The following is a 19,584-nucleotide window of genomic DNA, read 5'->3' on the forward strand; positions in this document are numbered from 1 at the left end:
ATGGCTGGGTTGTTGCGCTGCTTAGCTCGACATCACGGGTAATGTTTCAGCCCAGTGGCCTTTCATCAGTGGTGGTGAAACGCAAAAAGGCTCCGTTACTTAGATTTGCATGCACATTACCGAAACACAGGTGGTGAAATTCCTTCATCCCTCCGAGAGGCCGTCATGGCGAGATCGGGCTTTTGAAACGTGTGACACAAGGATATAAATAAATATCAGAGTACGTCAAACTTCCATTGGTGGTCGTCAAACTTCCTTTGTCTTATAGCAGCCTCACGAAACATCGCACAAATAGTAGAATTTGCTAAAAAGCGGACGCAAGACATGTGTGACCAACTGAGCCCAATTCTGAAATTCTTTACTGTTACTCGTTTTTCAGAAAATATAAAAGGTTCGCTTTAAGAAAAACGCCATATATCTTTGAAAAGAACGCTGTGTTCATTTTTACGGCATGTTCGGGTAAATCGGAAAGTGCTACCAGGATGCCGCGAAAGCCGCGTAGGCAGAGCTTGCGAACGTAATCGTGAAATGGCGAGAACAGTGGCCGACCGCGAATATGAAGATGCGTGGTCGCAGGCTCGCAGAGCTGTTACGGACGTGGCTGGGTGACCGACCAGGCCGACTGGCGCGGCCCTAGTACAAGAGCTAATATAACGCAGCCAAACCTAACATAACCTTGCGTTACCTAGTGCATAATTTTAAGCTCTCGTGCAACGTTCACGCACGCCGCTCATGGCGCGGCAGGTCTGTCGCAGTGTGTATGACTAGTGCTTTCCAGTTGACTCGCATGACGCAGTAAAGCTATACGCGCGTAGACTAATATAGGTGTCTCGGAGGGGATGGCAGTGCATAATTATCTCGTAATCTTGCAGCTTAGCACCTTAACTTTGTTCTAGCATCATTCATTGCTTTCTTATGTTTCGTGCTTCATGTCATGATTTAGGAAATTACGCAATATAAGAGCGTGCCGTTCAACCTATACCGGCCAGAAAGGAATCTTTCTGATAGAATGACACATTAAAGGCACAACCGTCATTTACGGGAAGCAGTTCTCTTGTTCCAAATTATGTTTGCCCAAAACATTCTTCAGGTATATTCTTCCGTAAGTAGGAGCGCAGGGTCAAAAGCCAATGCGTATGTCTCTTTACAGGTATGTTGACGAGTACATCGATGACGTGTGGAAGGTGTTGAACAGCCAGAACGATGCCACTGATGTCAATGGTATGTATGGCATGGGCTTTAACAATCGATACCACTCGTGAAGAAGCTTAACAACCCACAGAGGAGGCAGCGTTTCCATCGACCTTGACGGTGGTGCTTTTATTGGTCATACGCACACCTTACTAGCATCACCATGTTGGTTGCTGCTTGTGCAGACATAGTGTGAAATTCATGCAGATGAATTGAGGGCTTACAGACATAACACGAATATTCTACGTGACCTAAGTATCGAATGAATGCATTTTCAACGTGAAATAATTCGTAAAGGCAATCGACGCTTCCCCATTTGTCTTGCATTTCGTGTTGGAATGGGATCAGGGTAACTAGCTTTGCAATGTGAAGCCAAGCCAACCACCTGTTTTCTTCTTCGCCCTCAATGCTTGCTAGAGGATCATGTCATTGAAGTACCTCTTGCCGGGTGTCATTGCAAATCTAATTTATACACTGGAAATTGCCAAGGCGCCGTCGAGGCAGCCTTTGGGTAATACAATTTTTAAGTGCTTTCATTATGGGAGAGGATAGGGAACATTCGACAGTTGTTGAAGGCGCAGCAATATCTTCTGCTCTGCGCAAACTAAAGACTTTACCTCCGCAGAATGTGGTTGCCCTTACGGACGCAAAGGCCGCGTTGCAACAACTTTACCGTGGTCTGCCATCCCTCAAGTTCCCACGTAAATCAGTAGCCATCGTGAACATCGTGAAAGAACTGAACAACAGAGGCTTTGCAGTAAAGTTTCAGTAGATTCCCTCCCACATTGGTATTTCTGGCAACGAAAAAGCTGATGCGCTTGCATACGCAGCGCTCTATCATCCTACCAATGTCAAGGCTCCAAAGAGTAATCAGTTTAAAAAATCTGACATTCGAAATCACTTTGGGTCGGTTAGGGTTCCACGGCACATTCTCTAGGTAAGCAAGAGATTTCACCGAGAGGAAGCCTCACTTCTATATTGAATAAGGACAGGATCTGCCAGTACACTGGCCTGGTTAAGACGGTGTGAATCATTTCTCCAAACTGTACGGCTTGCAACGAGATAGGAGACATTGGGCACTTCTTGTGGTCCTGCCAGAAATTCCAAGATGAAAGGAACGCTCTCCTGAACAATCTGCAAAAAAGTAACCTTCCGCATGCATGCCTGCAACACCTTATATTTCCCGAGGGATCAGTTATGACACGCAAAGAAACTTCACGCCTGCTTATCGAATTCTTGAGACTGGTTTGATGGACATATGGTGAAACCCTTTAGCGGTATTTTAAGAGACGCTCGGAAGGAGCAATTCGCATCTTTGACCGCCAGGCTGAACCCGCCTGTTGCTACAAGTCACCACAGCCACCGCCATAGGTGGCATCGAGCTGTCATGCCACTGTGCCATCAGCAGGCGAGTGTCACTGTCTGCAGACACCCTCCCCCTCTGCCTCGAATGGCATCCTCAAGCGGCGTTCCTTCCTTGCCTCCTTCCCTACGGGAGCAAGGAAGGAATGCCACTTCCTAGCTGAGACAGGGTCTATGACGTAGACCCTGTCTCAATTCAGTACCGAAATACAGAATTGAGACAGGGTCTACGTCATGCTAACGTGACGATCCCTGTCTCAATTCTGTATTTCGATACAGTTTTGTCGTAGAGCAATCTGTTTGTGCGCACTCCGTTATTGAATGACGAACCTCATTCCCATGCAGTGGTCGGTGCCTTTGCGAGGAGTTCACATTGCACACATGCATTCGTTCGTGGGACCGTGACCAGCTCTCTCAAAGCGCGGCTCCTTCTATAGGAAGGGCACGTGCCATACTGTTGAAACTCGCAACTGTGTCCGGCCGCGCAGCCGTTTGTTTCTTTACGGCAGCTAAACCTGGTGTGCGGACCTTTAAGACAGCTTTCTGTCTACCTTACAGAAAACCGGCCCCGCTTTATTAGTATTCTGTAAAACATGAGGTCCATATATTTACCGCAACATGGTGGAGTTGTTGCTCTTATATTGTTCAACGATACTGCCTTGTCAACTTGTAATTGGGCCCGTCTTTCCCATCTTATCAGATGCCGGTAACACCACCATCACATATGCGCATTGGGGGCCTACATTAAGCAGTGTGATAGGTATCGAAGGCGTGCGGAGGATCACGGCCACTTTTTGTTTATAATTCGGTAAATATGTATTGATAACTGAAAATTCATTCTTAGAAACTTCAGCTACAGACGTAGGTCAAATATATGTATCGGATAGCCAGGCGCTTAAAGAATTATCCCCCATCAGTTGAAGCTTGCATCTATCACATCAAGACAAGGTTTTCCTGGGTAGTCAAGCTTGAATGCAGTTTTTACACTTGTTCTGTCACCTTTTCTTCCGTCCACGACCCGATCAAGCTGTCTTCTTCTTGAAATGAATACGTGATATGCAAAATTGGCAGGGGCCCTTTTGCACACAACCCGTTCACCTATACAAGGTAGTGGCTATCGGGGTTCGATAATAATGAAAGTGTCAACACGCGAGTTAGTGACATCATTAGGCAGCCGTGCTTTCGCTGCACCACCCAAGCTTTCGAAACAATTTTCATTTGAATCAGAAGCTTCATCTCTGGGACATCTCAGAATTTCATACTCAACAATTAAAATGCAGAAATGCTTTGAGGAGCAGCTCTTAGACTGACATGAATGATGTTTGCTGCGTTTGAGAATGTTCTAGTGACTGTAGGCACACGGAATAATCCATTTAGGGCCTGGATGATATGCCAAAATTTCCAGAAATCGGCAAGTTTATGGACATTTGAAACACAATGTCAGCAATTTAGTAACTGTAATCCTATAACAAGTATCGCAGTCCCAATAACCGCATGGTTTAGGATATCTAAAGCGGCCAAGTTTAATATAGGAACTAACAATTTACAGAAATGACAAATGTTTCCGGGCGTTTTTGAGAGGGCCCATCTATAACTTTCTAGGAACCATCAGACCGCTGCATGTCATATTTGTCAATTTACGGGCATTAGTAAATGTGCTTTCCAGAATTATGATATCGTATTTATTGCTCAATTACACAGTTGCAAGCTTAACATTCATTTTTACAATTATGTCGCGTTCAATGCTTTTTATAGAGACCTTCACTGTCTGAACAATAGGTTAGTTTATGGCAGACACAAGATTTCATTATTTTCTTTCACATTCCGCAGCCTATATCAAAGATGGTACAAGCATGACCGAGAAAAACAATTTCTCTGCTTCCAGTTACTTAGACAGAAGCCACCGCGCTGAAGTTTCCTTTTGTGCGTTACTAACTAAGCAGCTCAACAATAACGAGAACGCGTCCTTCTTGCTAAAAGCAAGTTTGTTGTGTGCCAAAGCCTGCTAATTGAATTTAATATATGTTTCATTGCGACCTTACTAAAGCATGGAACACGCCAATTGTTGGAAATTTGAAACAGATTTGACTTTTGTAGCCCACTAAAATGTAATGTCCTGTCGTCTCCCTTAGAACACGATTGTTTTCTGTTCCTCTGTATTAAAACCGAGTATTATTTTTATAATAATAAACATTCTATAATTTGCACCGTGCTTGTCTGTTACGTCAATGCGAATCTCTTGCTTGCACTGAGCACCGAATTCCAGAATTTCGAAAATAAAGAGCGCGCTGCATACGCCAACACAGCAGCCAGCCTTCCCTACCTTTAAAGCCCAATTAAAACGTTTTGCATGCCAACGTTTATTTTTCATGCTCTTTCAATCACACCTGCACAGCGACGAGTGAACACTTCTGCTGTTTTTTTTCGCGTTATGCAGATGCTACTGACAGCACGAGCACCAATCACGCGCCTGCGGAGTCCTCCGCCAGTGCCCATCACTTCAGGCCCAGTACGAGCTACGCTGGCGTCGAGAAAGTATCGTCCACTACAGAAGACACCGCGAGGTGAGCCCACACTTCGAAATATTTATCGACATAATGCAAACCAGCCATTGAGCAAACTGCAATGGCGACCGGGCAACTCCCTCCCGATTTTATTCCACACACAAGATAGAAAAATAGATCATAAGGGTAAGAGCAAATGAAAGCGTCTTCTTCAAAGACGCGTGAAGAGGTTTCAAAGACGCGTGAATACACTTCAAGCGTACCGTGCGTACACTGATGCGGTGTGTAAACGGGCAGTGCCACAGCAGACTCACCCACGAAGGGTGTGGCTAATGTTGGGCAACCAGCCCCTTCGACGGCTGCAGCCTGCGTTGCTCCGCCATCCAAGAAGAGCTCATCAACTTCTAGGCTCGTGGCATATTAATATACTGCCACTCAAGGCAAGTCTTTGCTAAACCATCGCTTCCAAGAGGGGCGCTGAACATGATTCCTAGTCGAACGGCACCACCGGTTCGCTTCGAGCCCTGTATCCCACAGTAACCCTGCGTCACGTGGAACGAAAAAGACCCTGTAAGCTAAGTTAGCTGTCTTATATTAGACACACAGTACAATTGTATTCTGCAATATGTACACACCAATATTGCGGAGGAATGTAAGGAGACTCGTACACAATTTAGATCTCAAATAACTTATTAGAAACTTAGTCCAAAAGTGCTGCGACCTGCCGTGGCTGGTTAGTGGCTATAGTGTTCGGTTGCTAAGCGCGAGGTCGTGGGATTAAATTCCCACCAAAGCGCCTGAATTTTGATGCGGGCGAAATGCGAAAACACCTTTCTTTGATTTAGGTGCACGAGAAGGAGCCCCAGGTACACCAAATTATTCCGGAGTCCCCTTTGGGATGAGCCGATGCCGGGTGTTCCGACCTTTTAGGCACCTCGGCGGAGGCAACACAGCTCTTTGGCCTCTGCTTCACACAAAGGACCACCGCCAGGCTGACCCACCCCGTGAACATTGGTGCTTGCCTTTTGCTGTCTCTGCCTCCAACCTTCATCTTCCTCTCACTTTCCATCTTTCCTTTTCCTTTCTTTTCTTCTCCTGGCTTCACTTCCAGTTTTTCCAGGCAGCAAGGGCTAACCTTGTGTGAATAGCCAACCTAGGTTATTTCATATTTGGTTATAGTGATTATGGACTTGGAATGCGTCATGTAACCGCGCAAACGACAAGGGACGAAGGAAACACAGGACAGGTAAAAGGAAACACAGGACAGGTAATGTACAGCTGGCTTATGCAGGCCGTGTTTCGTAGGTCCTGCAGCGTCCCCTTCTAGGACTCCACGGTGGGTGGCTGGCATTACTTCCGAGATTACACTCTTTTATGGCTACTTCTTTCTCTCCACTACCTGATTGCTCCCTGAAAAGGGGGGCGCACGGGTGATGTCTTGGAGTTTTTTGCCCATAAAAAAAAAACTTTCCCTCGCTTCCACGTAGTCCACTCTGAGCAACCAGACAAACCCATGCGAACAATCTCACCATTCTTCGTGCCTAAGTCTCTCACCCAAGTTTTTGGTACAGGTTATAAAGCATCCAGGATTGCAAGCGATGATCTCTTAGAGCTCCGCAACCAGAAACAATATGAAAAGTCACCCAATCTAGTATCATTTGGAGACACCAAAGAAACAGTAACTCCGCATCGTACTATGAACACCACCCATGAAGTAGTCTCCTATGACGATCTCTTGGAGCTTACTGAAGCTGAACTCCTGGAGGGCTTCAGGGAGCAGAACGTCATCAACGTTAAACGAATTAAGATGAGGCGTGACAATAAGGATATGCAATAAGGATATGAATGGAATTCAAAGTGGATTAAAAAACAACTTCTCGCAGGTGGCGATGAATCCCACGTCTTCGCATTACGCGTGCGATCCTCTATAATATACGAAAATTTTCGTTCACGGACCACCGCCGACAACGAAGTTTGTCATACGCACGGCGCCCTTAACGCTTTTGTGTAAAAATTTATCGTTCCATAATCGAAATTCTATATATGTAAAGACCGGTCACCTGGGGGAATGTGTATTGCAGCTAAACGGGAAAGAAACACAACAAAGCACTGGGCATACTTCGTCGATACCGAAACACGGAAAACATTATGGAATCAGAAATGTAACTAGTAGAGTAGCTGACACAGTGGCAGGCCGAAGAGCAAGCTGGGGAAAGTATCAAAAGCGAAGGTTTATCGCAATATATATTTTTGTTGATTCGGGCAGGTAATAGTAATGGCAACTTTGGGTGCGGTGCGCCTTTCCTTGAGAACCAATAATTTTTCACCTAGATTTGCATAAACTGTATTTGACACGCTTAGCAGCATGAACTTCGTGGCATCGACTTTGTGTCAAACAAGCAGAAACACTGTTCTCATTCATTTTTCAAGTAAGATATTGCATAAATAAAAGTATTTGCTGGATAGTGTCACGCGGCAGCAAAAGAGTTGCTTAAGTTAAGTTAAATGTTTACAAGCGAGATTTACGTATTTACGTGAACAATGTCCAGCTATGTTAGAACTTGATATCAATGTTTATTGACAGATTTACTTAGATAGCATTGAACATACTAAACACGAAATTACCTAGCATTCCGTTTTGCATTTGGAGTACATATTCCTCTACGAAGACCACACTGTCACGTATACACTTTCCGATCGGTATTAAACACGAAAAATATAACCGGGATCTGGTAGAAGCAAGAAATAAATTACTTGAGGCAAAGCGCAAGAAGGCGCGTAGGGCAGTAGAAGTGTACAAGGGCTCAAAGCTTCATTTCTGTTTTCCTACGGGGCTTTTTGCACTTAGCCAGAAGTTATGCAGTACCAACTAGCCCACCTGTCTGTTTTCTAAAAAAAATCAATCGCTGCACTGCGTATTTATCACCTAATGAGCATCTGTGGGCTTTCCATGTGACGTCAGAGCATTGTGCATGCAGACTGCTTCCCTTCTGAGAGGCTGCTTTTGCTCTTGCGCTGCAATCACCTTGTTGGCGAGACTATTCCCTCTTACTTACGCAATAAACAGACAGAATTTACTTCATTAAATTAACGTTGTCTGAGCCGCCAGCGTTTTGAAATTGCCTGGTGATGCTCAGTATAATGTATGTTCAACTGGCACAGCTACAGCAAACACATATAACGCACTAAAGACTGCATGATGTATAACAGGCTCAAAAACCATTGATGTCCTAACTTTCCACTATTCGTTCCCAATATTCATTCGTGTTTACAGTGGCGGAAACCTTTGTTACGAAAACATTTTCATGAAGCAATGGAAGCACTAGTAAATGGCAAATGTCCCCCTTGCTATTCAAACGATTGCGAAACCATGGGAAAACTGCCCCGACTGCTGACTCTGCTTGTTTCTGCAATTGGCCCTTTATTTGTTGTGGCTACATGCTCGAAAATGTTATAAAGGTTTCCAATGTGGTTCTTTGTCACCAATATTTGATAAAAGCTTGTAAAACACGAATATATGAGTTGAGGAGTGGGCAGCAGCGTATTGTGTTTACCTACAGCAGCACTCGTCGTGCTAGACGTGAAGCACAATTCACGACCTTGGAGCAATCACACAAAATTGTTCCCCGGTGTGCTGTGTATGACTGAGCTACGTCTCTGCACGGCGCATGAGCGTTCGCATCCAAAAAACCACGGCTAGTGCGAAGCAGTTGCACTTCTGTATTGCTAGGTATTAGCGAAGACAGTACTGGAATTTGTGGGCAACAGAACAAAGCGAGCGCAATGCACTCGTAGGGTGATAAGAACTACCAGCTTCATTTCTACTGAGCCAGAAAGTGTCACAACAGCACTAAGCAGAATTGCAGCATCTGGCAATCGAAAAGATTCTGGGGTTTCAGCCGCCAAGACCAATTTCTGATTGAGGCACACGGTAGTGGAGGATTCCGGAAATTCAGACCAACTGGGATTCTTTAACGTGCACCAAAATTTAAGTACACGGATTTAACGCATTTCGAACCCATCGAAGTGCAGCCGCCTTGGGCGGGATTCGATGGCGCAACCTCGTGCTCAGATGACCAACAACATAGATCTGGCAATCATACGCTAGTTAGGGCTAACTTAGTTTGTATACCTCCTGCGCTTCCACGAGTGCTTACACGAGCAACAATTTTTTTCCGAAAGGATGTGCACTTCACTTTGAGAGGAATATAAAAGGAAAGTAGCGATAGCATCCGACAAATTTACTTTTTTTCGTAGTTAGTGAAATTTAGTTTGGTTAGATGATTTATAGGATAGATAGCACGGGTAATCGGGGCGCCTTTGCTGGCGTTCAAAAATTTCCACATTAGCGTCAAGCTAGTAGCGGACTCAAACGTTTCGTTTTTTCCAGATATGTGGTATCATTCTAATCGAAATTTCGAATTGACAAAAGTTTTATTAGTTTTTATTAGTTCTTTCTTGACGTTGAGAAGCGCATGCGCGGTGATTTAGCAACGCCGAGTCGACAATACACGCCAATTATGGGACATCGAGACATCAGGCATGGCTCAAGAAAGCAGTTACGAATACCTCCTGTGTTTAGTATGACGAACGAAGTAACCCACGTACAAGCCGTGACGGTACCCAAGACGCTTCATCTACTTTGGTTGCCTACACAACGTGAGCTTTACCGCTTGTCCACTTTTCATTCAATATTTTTGCCCTTAGACACGACCGATATGATAATCTTTATTATTTGTACATTTGTTCACACCTAAAAGGGGTATTCTTCACACCCAGCTTGAGCTTTGAAATCGGAGGCTTTCTTAGATGAAGACGCGACGATGCAAGGGCGGTGCGAAAATATTGCCATGTTCAGCGCAACGCCAGCTGCTTAGCGCTCGGGATAAGATTTTGCAGAACATTAAGCAAGCGTACTTACATAAGATACTACGTTTCGTTCATGTATCAATACTACACTGCACACCCACCACGGCATGCTATATAGCTGGAAGTCCCGTGTTCAATCCCAAGTGGGACAGCCGAATTTCAATGAAACTACCCTGCAAGATGGCCGCGGTTCACTTGCATTTATGTTTCACGTTGCAGAAGCTATGGTGGTGAAAAATTATGCTGCATTTACTACTCTGACATGCGTTTGATGAAGTCGAGGCTCTTGTACTAAACACCTCCGAATTAGCTGAACCTCAGTGAACACTTGCTGTGCCAATACCGTGCTTTCAAGACAACTTGTCAAAGTGCCCCGCAATGCTGTCTTTTGCCAATTAAAACAAAAATTTGTGACTTGGTAGGTACTGACCGCACAATCCTATTTCCTAAATATTAAGCCCGGTCCATGAAAAGACACAACTTGCTTTAAAACGTTTGCTCTTCTGTTTACATGTGTTGTTTAAGGGCTACCCCCCAAATGCGCAATGGAGTTGCGAGGCCAATTAAGGTGTGTTTCAGTTTTTAATGTTTTTGACAGCTTAAATTTAGCTTACTTTGTTCTAAATGTTCTGTTTTTTCAGAAAGGGAACTGGGGCGACTTTATACTACAGCGATGTAGAAGTGGAAAGTCATGGTATTCTACGGTGCCCTGTTGCATTTGGGAGCAAATGCAGTAGCACGTTGCATTTCAGCTATTTTCGGGGATAGCATTGTATCCGTCTTAGGATATTTTTCATGCTGTTCTCTCAATAAACCGTATCCTTTAAAGAATTCCGTGGTAGGATCCACGAGTGACATAGAAGCAAACTTCGCATGGCTTGAAAATATTTATTTTCTTCATTCTAGTCCAGCAATATTTCATTGAAACTCGTCATTTTGTTCGTAAGTGTTATAATTAAGGCTTAAATTAAGGTTAAAATACCATGTATTCCTCATAACTCCTGGATACGTGAGTCATGCATGTAATTAGCGTGAAAAAGCGGCATTCACCACGCGGGTGCCCAATCATAAAAGGCGGGTACAAAGAAGAATTTCTCTAAAATAGGCGCTGCTTGGCATCCTAATTGCAGAAAGTATCCGCATAGTGCCATTTTTGTTTCAGCGTGTATTATTATTGAAAAAAACGTTTTACATACAGCAACGGTTTCATTACGAAATTATCTTTAATATTATGTTACTGCGGCAAGTGGAGTCCGCATTTTACATACCAAACAATATGCGGAGGCATCCTACCAGTTGTAAGCCCTTTAACGCTTCAGCTGACAGTGTTCGTGCCAGGGAAGGTGTCGTTTCGACTATGGTGGATCAGTGCTCTGCACAACTCATTGCCCCGAGCATGCTATTCGTTCTATGCTAGCCAGCATAGCGTGCCTTTAAGGAGAACGAAACATTGCAAGTCACGCATTTACAAAACAGTACTTTGCTCTTTCCCAGCTTTCCTTTATTAAAACATTGCCAACCTTTTTGGTCACAGTGGTATCGATGTGACCATAATTGCAGGCTTTATGAGGACGCCTGGCGTTACCAGGAGAACACGCAAACCACGGCGATTACCGAAGAAACTTGCAACGTCGATGGTACGTAGACGATGGCCATTCGCTACCGGTGCAACTTGCGATGACACTTCACAACGAACATAGGAGATAGCATCTACGGTTACCATGGCAGCGGTACATTTATTGCGTACGAGGATGCACTTTAGCAGCACCGCCAAGACAGATCCTGCATGGGAGTGCTTATAACTGTCCTTACTAAGAAATATGTGCGTAACTGAATACATACAAATTCATACAGATGTGCAGTTCCTTTTTTAGAGCGCAGCTCTTTGGCGTCCGTTCCTGGGTTTCGCGTCGTCGTCGGCGTCGTCGTCGTCGGCGTCGGCCTCGTAACCAGCTCGCCTCCGCCGCCGCGCTCCGCCACCGCGCATGCGCGCTGTCGGCTCTCCGGGCGAGGGAGGATGATGGAAGGGAGGAGGAGAGACTGTGGAGGAGGGCTGGCTACACAAATGGCTCTTTGGCGTTCGTTCCTGGGTTTCGCGTTGTCGTCGGCCTCATAACCAGCTCCGCCCCCCTTTCATCCCCCCAGCGCTAGCAGCGACCGACTGATACCGCTTTCGTGAGTCCGCTACCGCACTCACGAAAGACGTCGTGCACTTCCTGCAACTCGCATTAACCGTCCATCGATCCACACCGATGTTAGTAGTGGGGGACTTTAATGTTGACATAAAGACAAACAGCAATTTCCTAACACTTATGCGGGAGAACATCCCGTTCCTCTCGCTCGTAACGCGTCCCACGGCTGTGACAACCTCGCGTGGCACTTGTATAGATCTCGTCTTTGAGAATCAAGCATTGGTGTACCAAGTCCAACATATATCAGTCTATTTCTCCGACCACAAAGCTTCCTTCATGACTGTCAAGAACTGTTAATGGAGTCTTTGTTAAAGAAATACGTGTGAAAAATAAAAAAAAATTCTGTGATAGCGCATACATGTGTTGCTCGATTTCTTTGCCTCAATCTATCGAAAAGGTGAAACAGCTTATTTGCTGCGCTCAAATTTCGCATTAGGAAGTAACGTAATCGTCGGTAATTTTTTGAACGAGTTATCATATTGGTCGACTGCAAAGGCACGCTCCTTGATGGTCGTGTCAGAAGCCGACACCATACTGCATTCCATGGCGTGATCAATTCACTCGTAATTGGAATCGGTGCATTACGATTGGTCTAGCGTTTTATTTGCCAAGCTAGAATCTCGGTGCTTTTGTCGTACTACCACCACGACAATTTTTCCCTTGAACTGATCAAACATAGACAAAAAAATGTTTTGATACGAATTTCAGTTTCATTGACAACTATGGCGGCGCTCCAGGTCCATATGCTGGAGGGTCGTAATGGTGCTGTCACGTTTTCGGCCCAGTGCGATAGTTGCTCAAGTAAACAGGTTACGAGCAGCCGACGTATCCTCTTGCGGCCGACTGTAGTAGTAATAGTAGGCCACTCGGGGCAACCTAAAACAGTTTATAATGAAGCTCTTGGTTCTTTCATACCAAGCAAGCCAAGTCAAAGATGCAGCATAAACGACGTTAAAAGAATAGTGAAAATGTAACGCAAGAAGACACACAATTGTTGGGTAGTGTTCTGCACTCTGTCGCCACAAATATTTACATAGTAACTCAACTATACGCTTCGGAAACATTAAGAGTATTTGTACTGACAGAGTAACAGCCAGAGTAGGCAACGATTTACAATGAGTGTGCCACTACTTCAAAGTTGTAACGCTTTGTTAACAAGAAAATCTATGCCATGATGAGACACCGGCCTTGACAACTGCATGTTCTCCTTTGTAAAGTGATCAGCGTTCTTTGTATACATCAAGCATTATTCGTTCTACCAGTAACTGTGCAATCTCTTTCGCAGGCCTGACTGACGAACGTTGTAACTTTAACGGCACGAGTTATAAAATTGAGAATGCCAGACACTAAAAATGATTTGCGTAAGTTACGCCTGTGCTATCAAAGTGTAGTTCATTCGAACTCAAAGATGACGAAAGTCAAATCTTTAGTTCTGGTGGTTAGAAATCCGCGTTTAATGTTGTATGTGACATACGAAGGCGCAGAGACTCACCCATGAGGGTGTAACGCCATAAAAATTCTTAGACAACTCGCTCCCCCCCCCCGCTTTCATATTCTAAAGAAAGGTGTATTCAACAATACGGCGTGTCCCGGCAGTTTTAATGCTAAATTCAGTAGCATCGATGGTCATCTCGACGAGGGTTCTGCCGTAGTTTCCGCCATTTGAAGTCTCTTGATTTTATCTTTTTTTTCAATGTCACGCAATGTCAGCGCAGTTATAGGGAAGATGCGCACATAGCTACAATCCTTGCAGCGCTGTCCATACAGTCCACGCTTTTAACGCGCATTGAGCCGTTCCGCTGCATAGTTATGTAGCTTTCCTCATGAAGCAGCACTTCTGCATTACATTCAAAGCTGATGTGCTGTCTGCAACAGGACTCTTACGTATGCGCATTCCGCAATCTTTTCTTTTATTTCTGTGATATTCTATCAATGGCCTACAGAAGGGACATAGGGGGGTACGGCCGCTTTCACTTTTGTAGTGAGCTGCTGAACATGTACAGCTTACAGGTTATGCCTTCTTAGGAACTTCACATACGGGAATTCGCAAATGGGCTTCGGATTATCAGTTTCTCAAATGAGAATACGTCCTCGTCTTGCACATGTATCTCTCATAGGTCAATAACTTAAGGGCATGCATGAACCAAGAATTTAAATTCCCTCGGTAGAAATGCATCCTCACACTTTCTTCGTTATCCTCATCTGCGTGGGCTATATCTATTTAGATGAACAATAAGGATATATATATATATATACATATATATATATATATATATATATATATATATATATATATACACAACAGGTTTACTGCTGTTGATATATATATTAATAAGGAATACATTGCGCGAAGGCTTCGACAGACAATACCCCACATGTCGTTTTTAAGTTTGACTAGTGTGGTGTTTGGCCCGCGGTATGAGATAAAGTATAAGAGTCTTTAGAAGAATCCAACAAGAGCGCACAATCTTGATCGTGCTCAATTTGCCGAAGGCCACAAAGTTCTTGCCTGCATTCAAGACATAGTTGCAGAAAGAAAAAGTACCCCGAACGGAAGCGATGCAGTAAGGTCCCCCCCACCCCCCAAAAAAAGCTTCTTGCCTTGCTCCATATATCAGAACTAAATGTTCATTTGCTAAGAATTGCTGCTGCACTGTGGCGAATGAACACCTTCAATACTATAACAAATATATCTAGTCAATAAATATATTAAGTACTATAATAATTAAATATAATTATAAATTCTATATTGTAAATAATTTTGAAAAATTATTACATCTCTACCTTGCGGGATCCCACAAAACTCTTATGTCAAAATCTTGCTATGCTTCTGAGTTGATACATTCGACTTCGCCTGCCATCTGCTAGCCACCTGGTTAGCTCAGATAGTACAGTGGCCGCCTCGGAAAAGCGGTAGTCCCGGATTCGAGTCCCGGACCAGGATGAATTTTTCTTCCAGTGCGAAGCTTTTCTTCTGAGGAACCCGTATGCGTTTCCTTTGCAGGACTTAGTTACGTTTGGGTGCAAGTGTCGTTATCCCTTTTTTAATTACTTCTCTCCACCTAGCGGGATTCCGCAGAACTATTACATCAATACTTTACTATACTGTAATTCCATGCAGGTGTCGCTGACAATGGCAGCACTAGTTACCTGCACCTGGAGGCCATCCGCAGCATCAATAACACAAGGCCCAGCACAAGCCGTGCTGGCATGGAGGATGCATCAGCCAGTTTTGAAGACGGTGCCACGTGAGTTCACATTTACGTAAGTTCCACTGCAAAGCAACTCGGTGAAGCCAGGCGCGGCTTCCTGGGGAACAATCGTACCTCCACTCGGTAATTTCTCCTCGGGAGGGCTAGCTGTGATGGCTGAAATAGGCCCTTTATCAGCAGTTTTGAGTGTTCGGCTGGCGCAGCCTGCTTTGACATACTACACGGTTGCAGCAGCGTGACAACACATGGACGAAGTAAGAAGGAGGCACCACCACAACCACGCTGCAATGTACAGCACACTTGCAAGCTTGTAACCTGCTTACTCACTCCCCATTATGGAATATGTAAAGATTGTGAAGGAAAGACGCTCATCGGAGTCAAGGCTCATAAAATGAAACCGGGTTATGGCCAAGTTTACCAAGTCAATGCAGCATGGGAATGCCGGCAGTAAGAAGAGTGGTCGAAGTTAATCTGCAGTCGACCACTCTGACATGCCTCACAATAAGATCATGGTTTCGGTGCTGCGTAAAACCTACATTTACTTTTATATTTCATATATTTCTATCTGCATCATAACCTTCCAAAGGGCTCAGGTTCAAAAGTATTACATAGCACTACGTTAAGCAGCTTGAGCATGTCATTGAGAGGGAGTTCGCACTTTGCACGATACGTAACTCTGACACGTGATACGTTGGTCAGAGTGTGCATGTGCGTCTTATACCGATAAGGTGCCAAGTTGCACTGCTTGTGTTGCCAAGTGGCCGTACGCTGAGCAGCCCAGACGACCCCACTTTGATTCCAATTAGTCCTCCCTCTTTGATTCCGGTGAGAAAGAAAGATAGATATATTAAACCGGACGTCAACGTGCGTTTCTCGATTTCACCAGTGCTCAAACATTCCATAACTATAGACGGACCTAACTGATGGAATTGTATTTTTGTGTTTTCTTATACTTAAGAAAGCATTGAAAAACTCGAGTAACATGATTACAATCTTATAACTCGGCAATAAAATTAATTCAGTCAACTTCACCAAATAACACCTGTAAATTGCAGAAAATTTATGTATTACACAGCGCTATGAATTTTTCTACTGTATGGGTATGTATGGGTCATGCGCCAGTCTTCGAACACGATGTATCGATTACAGCAAACTGCAAATTGATAGAAAGAAACTTGTCAACCTGGGATTGTCAGAGATGCAGCAAATATAACTGCGATATATCTTTTTCGTGTAGGTAACATTGCAAGTTCTATGCTTTTAATGTTTTTTTTAGTTAGTGATTTCGTAATTTTGCCCACTTGCAAACCTAAATAGAAATTATGATGGATAGATTTGCCGGAATTCAACTGTTTCAATAAAGCAAAATTAGTTTGATAGTCATATTTTTTATTAAATAATCGGATCTCGATGCCGGCAAAGCTGGCTTGATTAAAAAAGACGTACAACATAACACCACAAAGGGTAAACCAAACCATAACCTTGCATGTGTGACGTGAACAGTACCAATAATAAGTACTAGTATACAATAGTACACTGCCGTAACAAAGAACGAACTAGCGCCAATGAAAGGAAGAACGAAATGACCTTTAGGTATTACAATATGTTGTTGCATGTGACGTTGCGGTAGTCTACCTACAGTGCGGTACGCTCACTTGATACTGCGGCTCGCTAGGCCTGGCCCGTACGATCGTATAACGTTATGCATTAGCACAGGTGCAACAGGCTTTCGTTTTCAGGTGTCAGAAGAGTGTAACATGCTGCCGAACGTTTTTAGTCTTCGTAGCGTACACCGCGTCCTAAAAAATTCACCAACCTTTAGGATAGCCCATAATGCGAAATTTCAGACCAGCTATGTACGTGTATTCCTTTCTCGATATACGGAGGCAAAAATTTTGATAAGGTCACATAGCAGTGGTCAAGCGCGACGGGTTTTGTAAATGACTGATCGAAGGATCCAGTGTAATCGCTGGGGCTGCTTGGCTTACATAAAATACTACGCATTTCACGTCGCGTATACAACCCGATCGCAAAACAATTGCAAATCAAGACTACCGAACAAAAGGAAACAAATTAAGCCGGAGCGAGAGCCGACGTGAACTGACAATAGTACGAAATGAGCGCTCTGGCTGAGACCAGATGCTAGCACGAAAGGTGTGGTAGTGCGGGTCAGGATAAAACCACTTTCCCGCGCTCATATCACTGAAGGGGCAGCTATCATTGGTCTCGGCCTCTAGACCGTTTAATGCTCGTGTTTCCTGCCGCTCTGCGTTCACTCTTTCATCTTTCTCTGTTCCGCTCGTTCGCTCAGTTACGTCGCCGACGCTCGCCGCTGGAGCGGATAATTAAGAGCTGCGCCATAAAACGGAGACGTATTTTAGCCCACGCAAAATAGTCTTTTTCAATGCCAACTGTCTCACTTCCGAGGGTACGTTTCTGGACTTTTGCCTGAATACTCCTTGTGAGCGTGTTGAAGACGGAGTTGTGTTTTTAATACTTTTAATACGAGTTTTTTAATTTACTATTACTGACAGATATTCCTACTCTTCTGCATCGGTTCCATGCAGGATATACATGATGTATTAGATAATGCAAGGCTTCTGTTATGCTTGCATCTCGAAAGGGAAGTTCTTAATTTGCAGTTTAGCATCACTGGCCACCGAAACCCCCAGTGTTCAAGTTCTGACAATCTAGAGCCCACATCGAGCGCTAAATACCAGTGCAGCAACTTAGCGCTAAAATTGAGCGAGTCGCCTTACCATTACCGGGCGGTTTAGCTTGTCAAACTCTCAATTGGTCAAAATGTGTTTTTGTCGTCCCATAGAAAGGGTCGATTATTTTGAGCTAACTCGCCCTTGTCCGTGCAGGAATGCTACTGGAACCGGAGAAAGGGAACGGCCAGCGTCCTGCGTTTCCAGTAGAAAGGTTTCCAGCAGACGCGACACCTCACACGGGCAACCCAACAAACACACGGGTTATACAGCCCCCACTTTCAGAGCACGTGATCAATCATCTGTCAACAAGTCAAGCCACAAATGCGAAACATGTAGTAAATTGCTAAGCGGAGCTTTTAGTCTAACTGAACATTACCGCACGCATACAGGCGAGAGACCCTTCAAATGCGAAATATGCAAGAAATCATTCGTGCATAGGAGCAGTTTCCATAAACATCAACAGATTCACACAGGAGTGAAACCCCATATCTGCCAAATATGTACTAAACCATTCAGAAACAAAGTGGACCTTAAGTGTCATCTCACATCACATAGCTCCGATAGACCTTTCGTTTGCGACATATGTAATCGCTCCTTTAAGTGGAAAACAAATCTCCGAAGACACCGCAAAAGAGATCACTAGGCTAAAATCTCGTACGAGTGCAAGCACTGTGGATTTCGGTCCGCAAAGAAAGAAAGCCTAGACGCACATCTGTGTAAGACTATTAGCTGCCAATTGTATGTATATTCGTTTAGAGACGCAGCTCAACTGATTGCACATCACGTGGCGCATATGGATGGGCAGTCGCAACAGTGTGACTAGTGCGCAAGTGAAGTAAATCGCCCACGTGTTTTGCATAGGAACGTGACCATGAAGCCGTGCAGCAAAATAACGCTGACATTCTCCCCCAGGGGCGAGCAACTATCCGAACGCATTGTGTCCACAGGCGCTCTTCTTTTCACGTTTAAAACTGCTGAGTGAAACGCAAGGCTTCGAAGATGGCGCTTGATTTTTTTGAAATTACCGGACAAAAACGTCGTCTCCCACATAATTTGGGATGTTGCAATGTCGAAGTATACTGCAGGCCCTGACTAGAGGTAACTGTTCGCAAAACTAAGTTGTTTCGCCGAAGTAGCTTTCACAAACTCATTTTTAGACAAACCCTAATGGGCTGCAACTTTGTGTTTGTGTAACTAGAAGGCTGAATGTTCGCACAAGATCCTTGACTCCTCGTTTAGTTTTGTGCAAGCGCTTTGACATTGTACTTTTAAACAAGCTTTAGCTAACAATGCTTTTAATGATTCTGCAGTGCGAATAGAAGGGGGGACCTCACATGAGGAACCCTTTAAAAAAAGAGGCACTGTGTTCTTTTCAAGTAATCATCATCTAACCTCTGCTAATAATTGCGGCCCTTAGGCCTAGCGGCCTTTCAAAGACAGCTTTCACAATATATAGGCACAGGTATGGGAAAATTAATTTCCCTTACATATTGTTCAATACACGCAATGGTTTGGTTCTCTCTATGGATCTTGTACTCAT

General features: G+C 44.3%; 2 protein-coding genes across 4 annotated transcripts in view; one reads left to right on the forward strand and one right to left on the reverse strand.

Moving 5' to 3' along the window:
* The window catches only part of LOC139046653 (zinc finger protein 625-like), a 272,993-nt gene that overhangs the window by 143,684 nt on the left and 109,725 nt on the right, over positions 1 to 19,584 (reverse strand). The window lies entirely within an intron of this gene.
* LOC135919797 (zinc finger protein 85-like) overlaps positions 1 to 19,584 on the forward strand; it is a 60,735-nt gene that overhangs the window by 539 nt on the left and 40,612 nt on the right. Inside the window, exons 2-5 of the mRNA XM_070530218.1 lie at positions 1,151 to 1,221; positions 4,991 to 5,117; positions 11,487 to 11,563; positions 15,240 to 15,366. Coding sequence (XP_070386319.1) covers positions 1,151 to 1,221; positions 4,991 to 5,117; positions 11,487 to 11,563; positions 15,240 to 15,366 — 402 coding nt within the window. The remainder of the gene's footprint in view (positions 1 to 1,150; positions 1,222 to 4,990; positions 5,118 to 11,486; positions 11,564 to 15,239; positions 15,367 to 19,584) is intronic.

This window comes from Dermacentor albipictus, unplaced genomic scaffold (assembly GCF_038994185.2).
Source record: "Dermacentor albipictus isolate Rhodes 1998 colony unplaced genomic scaffold, USDA_Dalb.pri_finalv2 scaffold_64, whole genome shotgun sequence".
NCBI classification, from domain to species: domain Eukaryota; kingdom Metazoa; phylum Arthropoda; class Arachnida; order Ixodida; family Ixodidae; genus Dermacentor; species Dermacentor albipictus.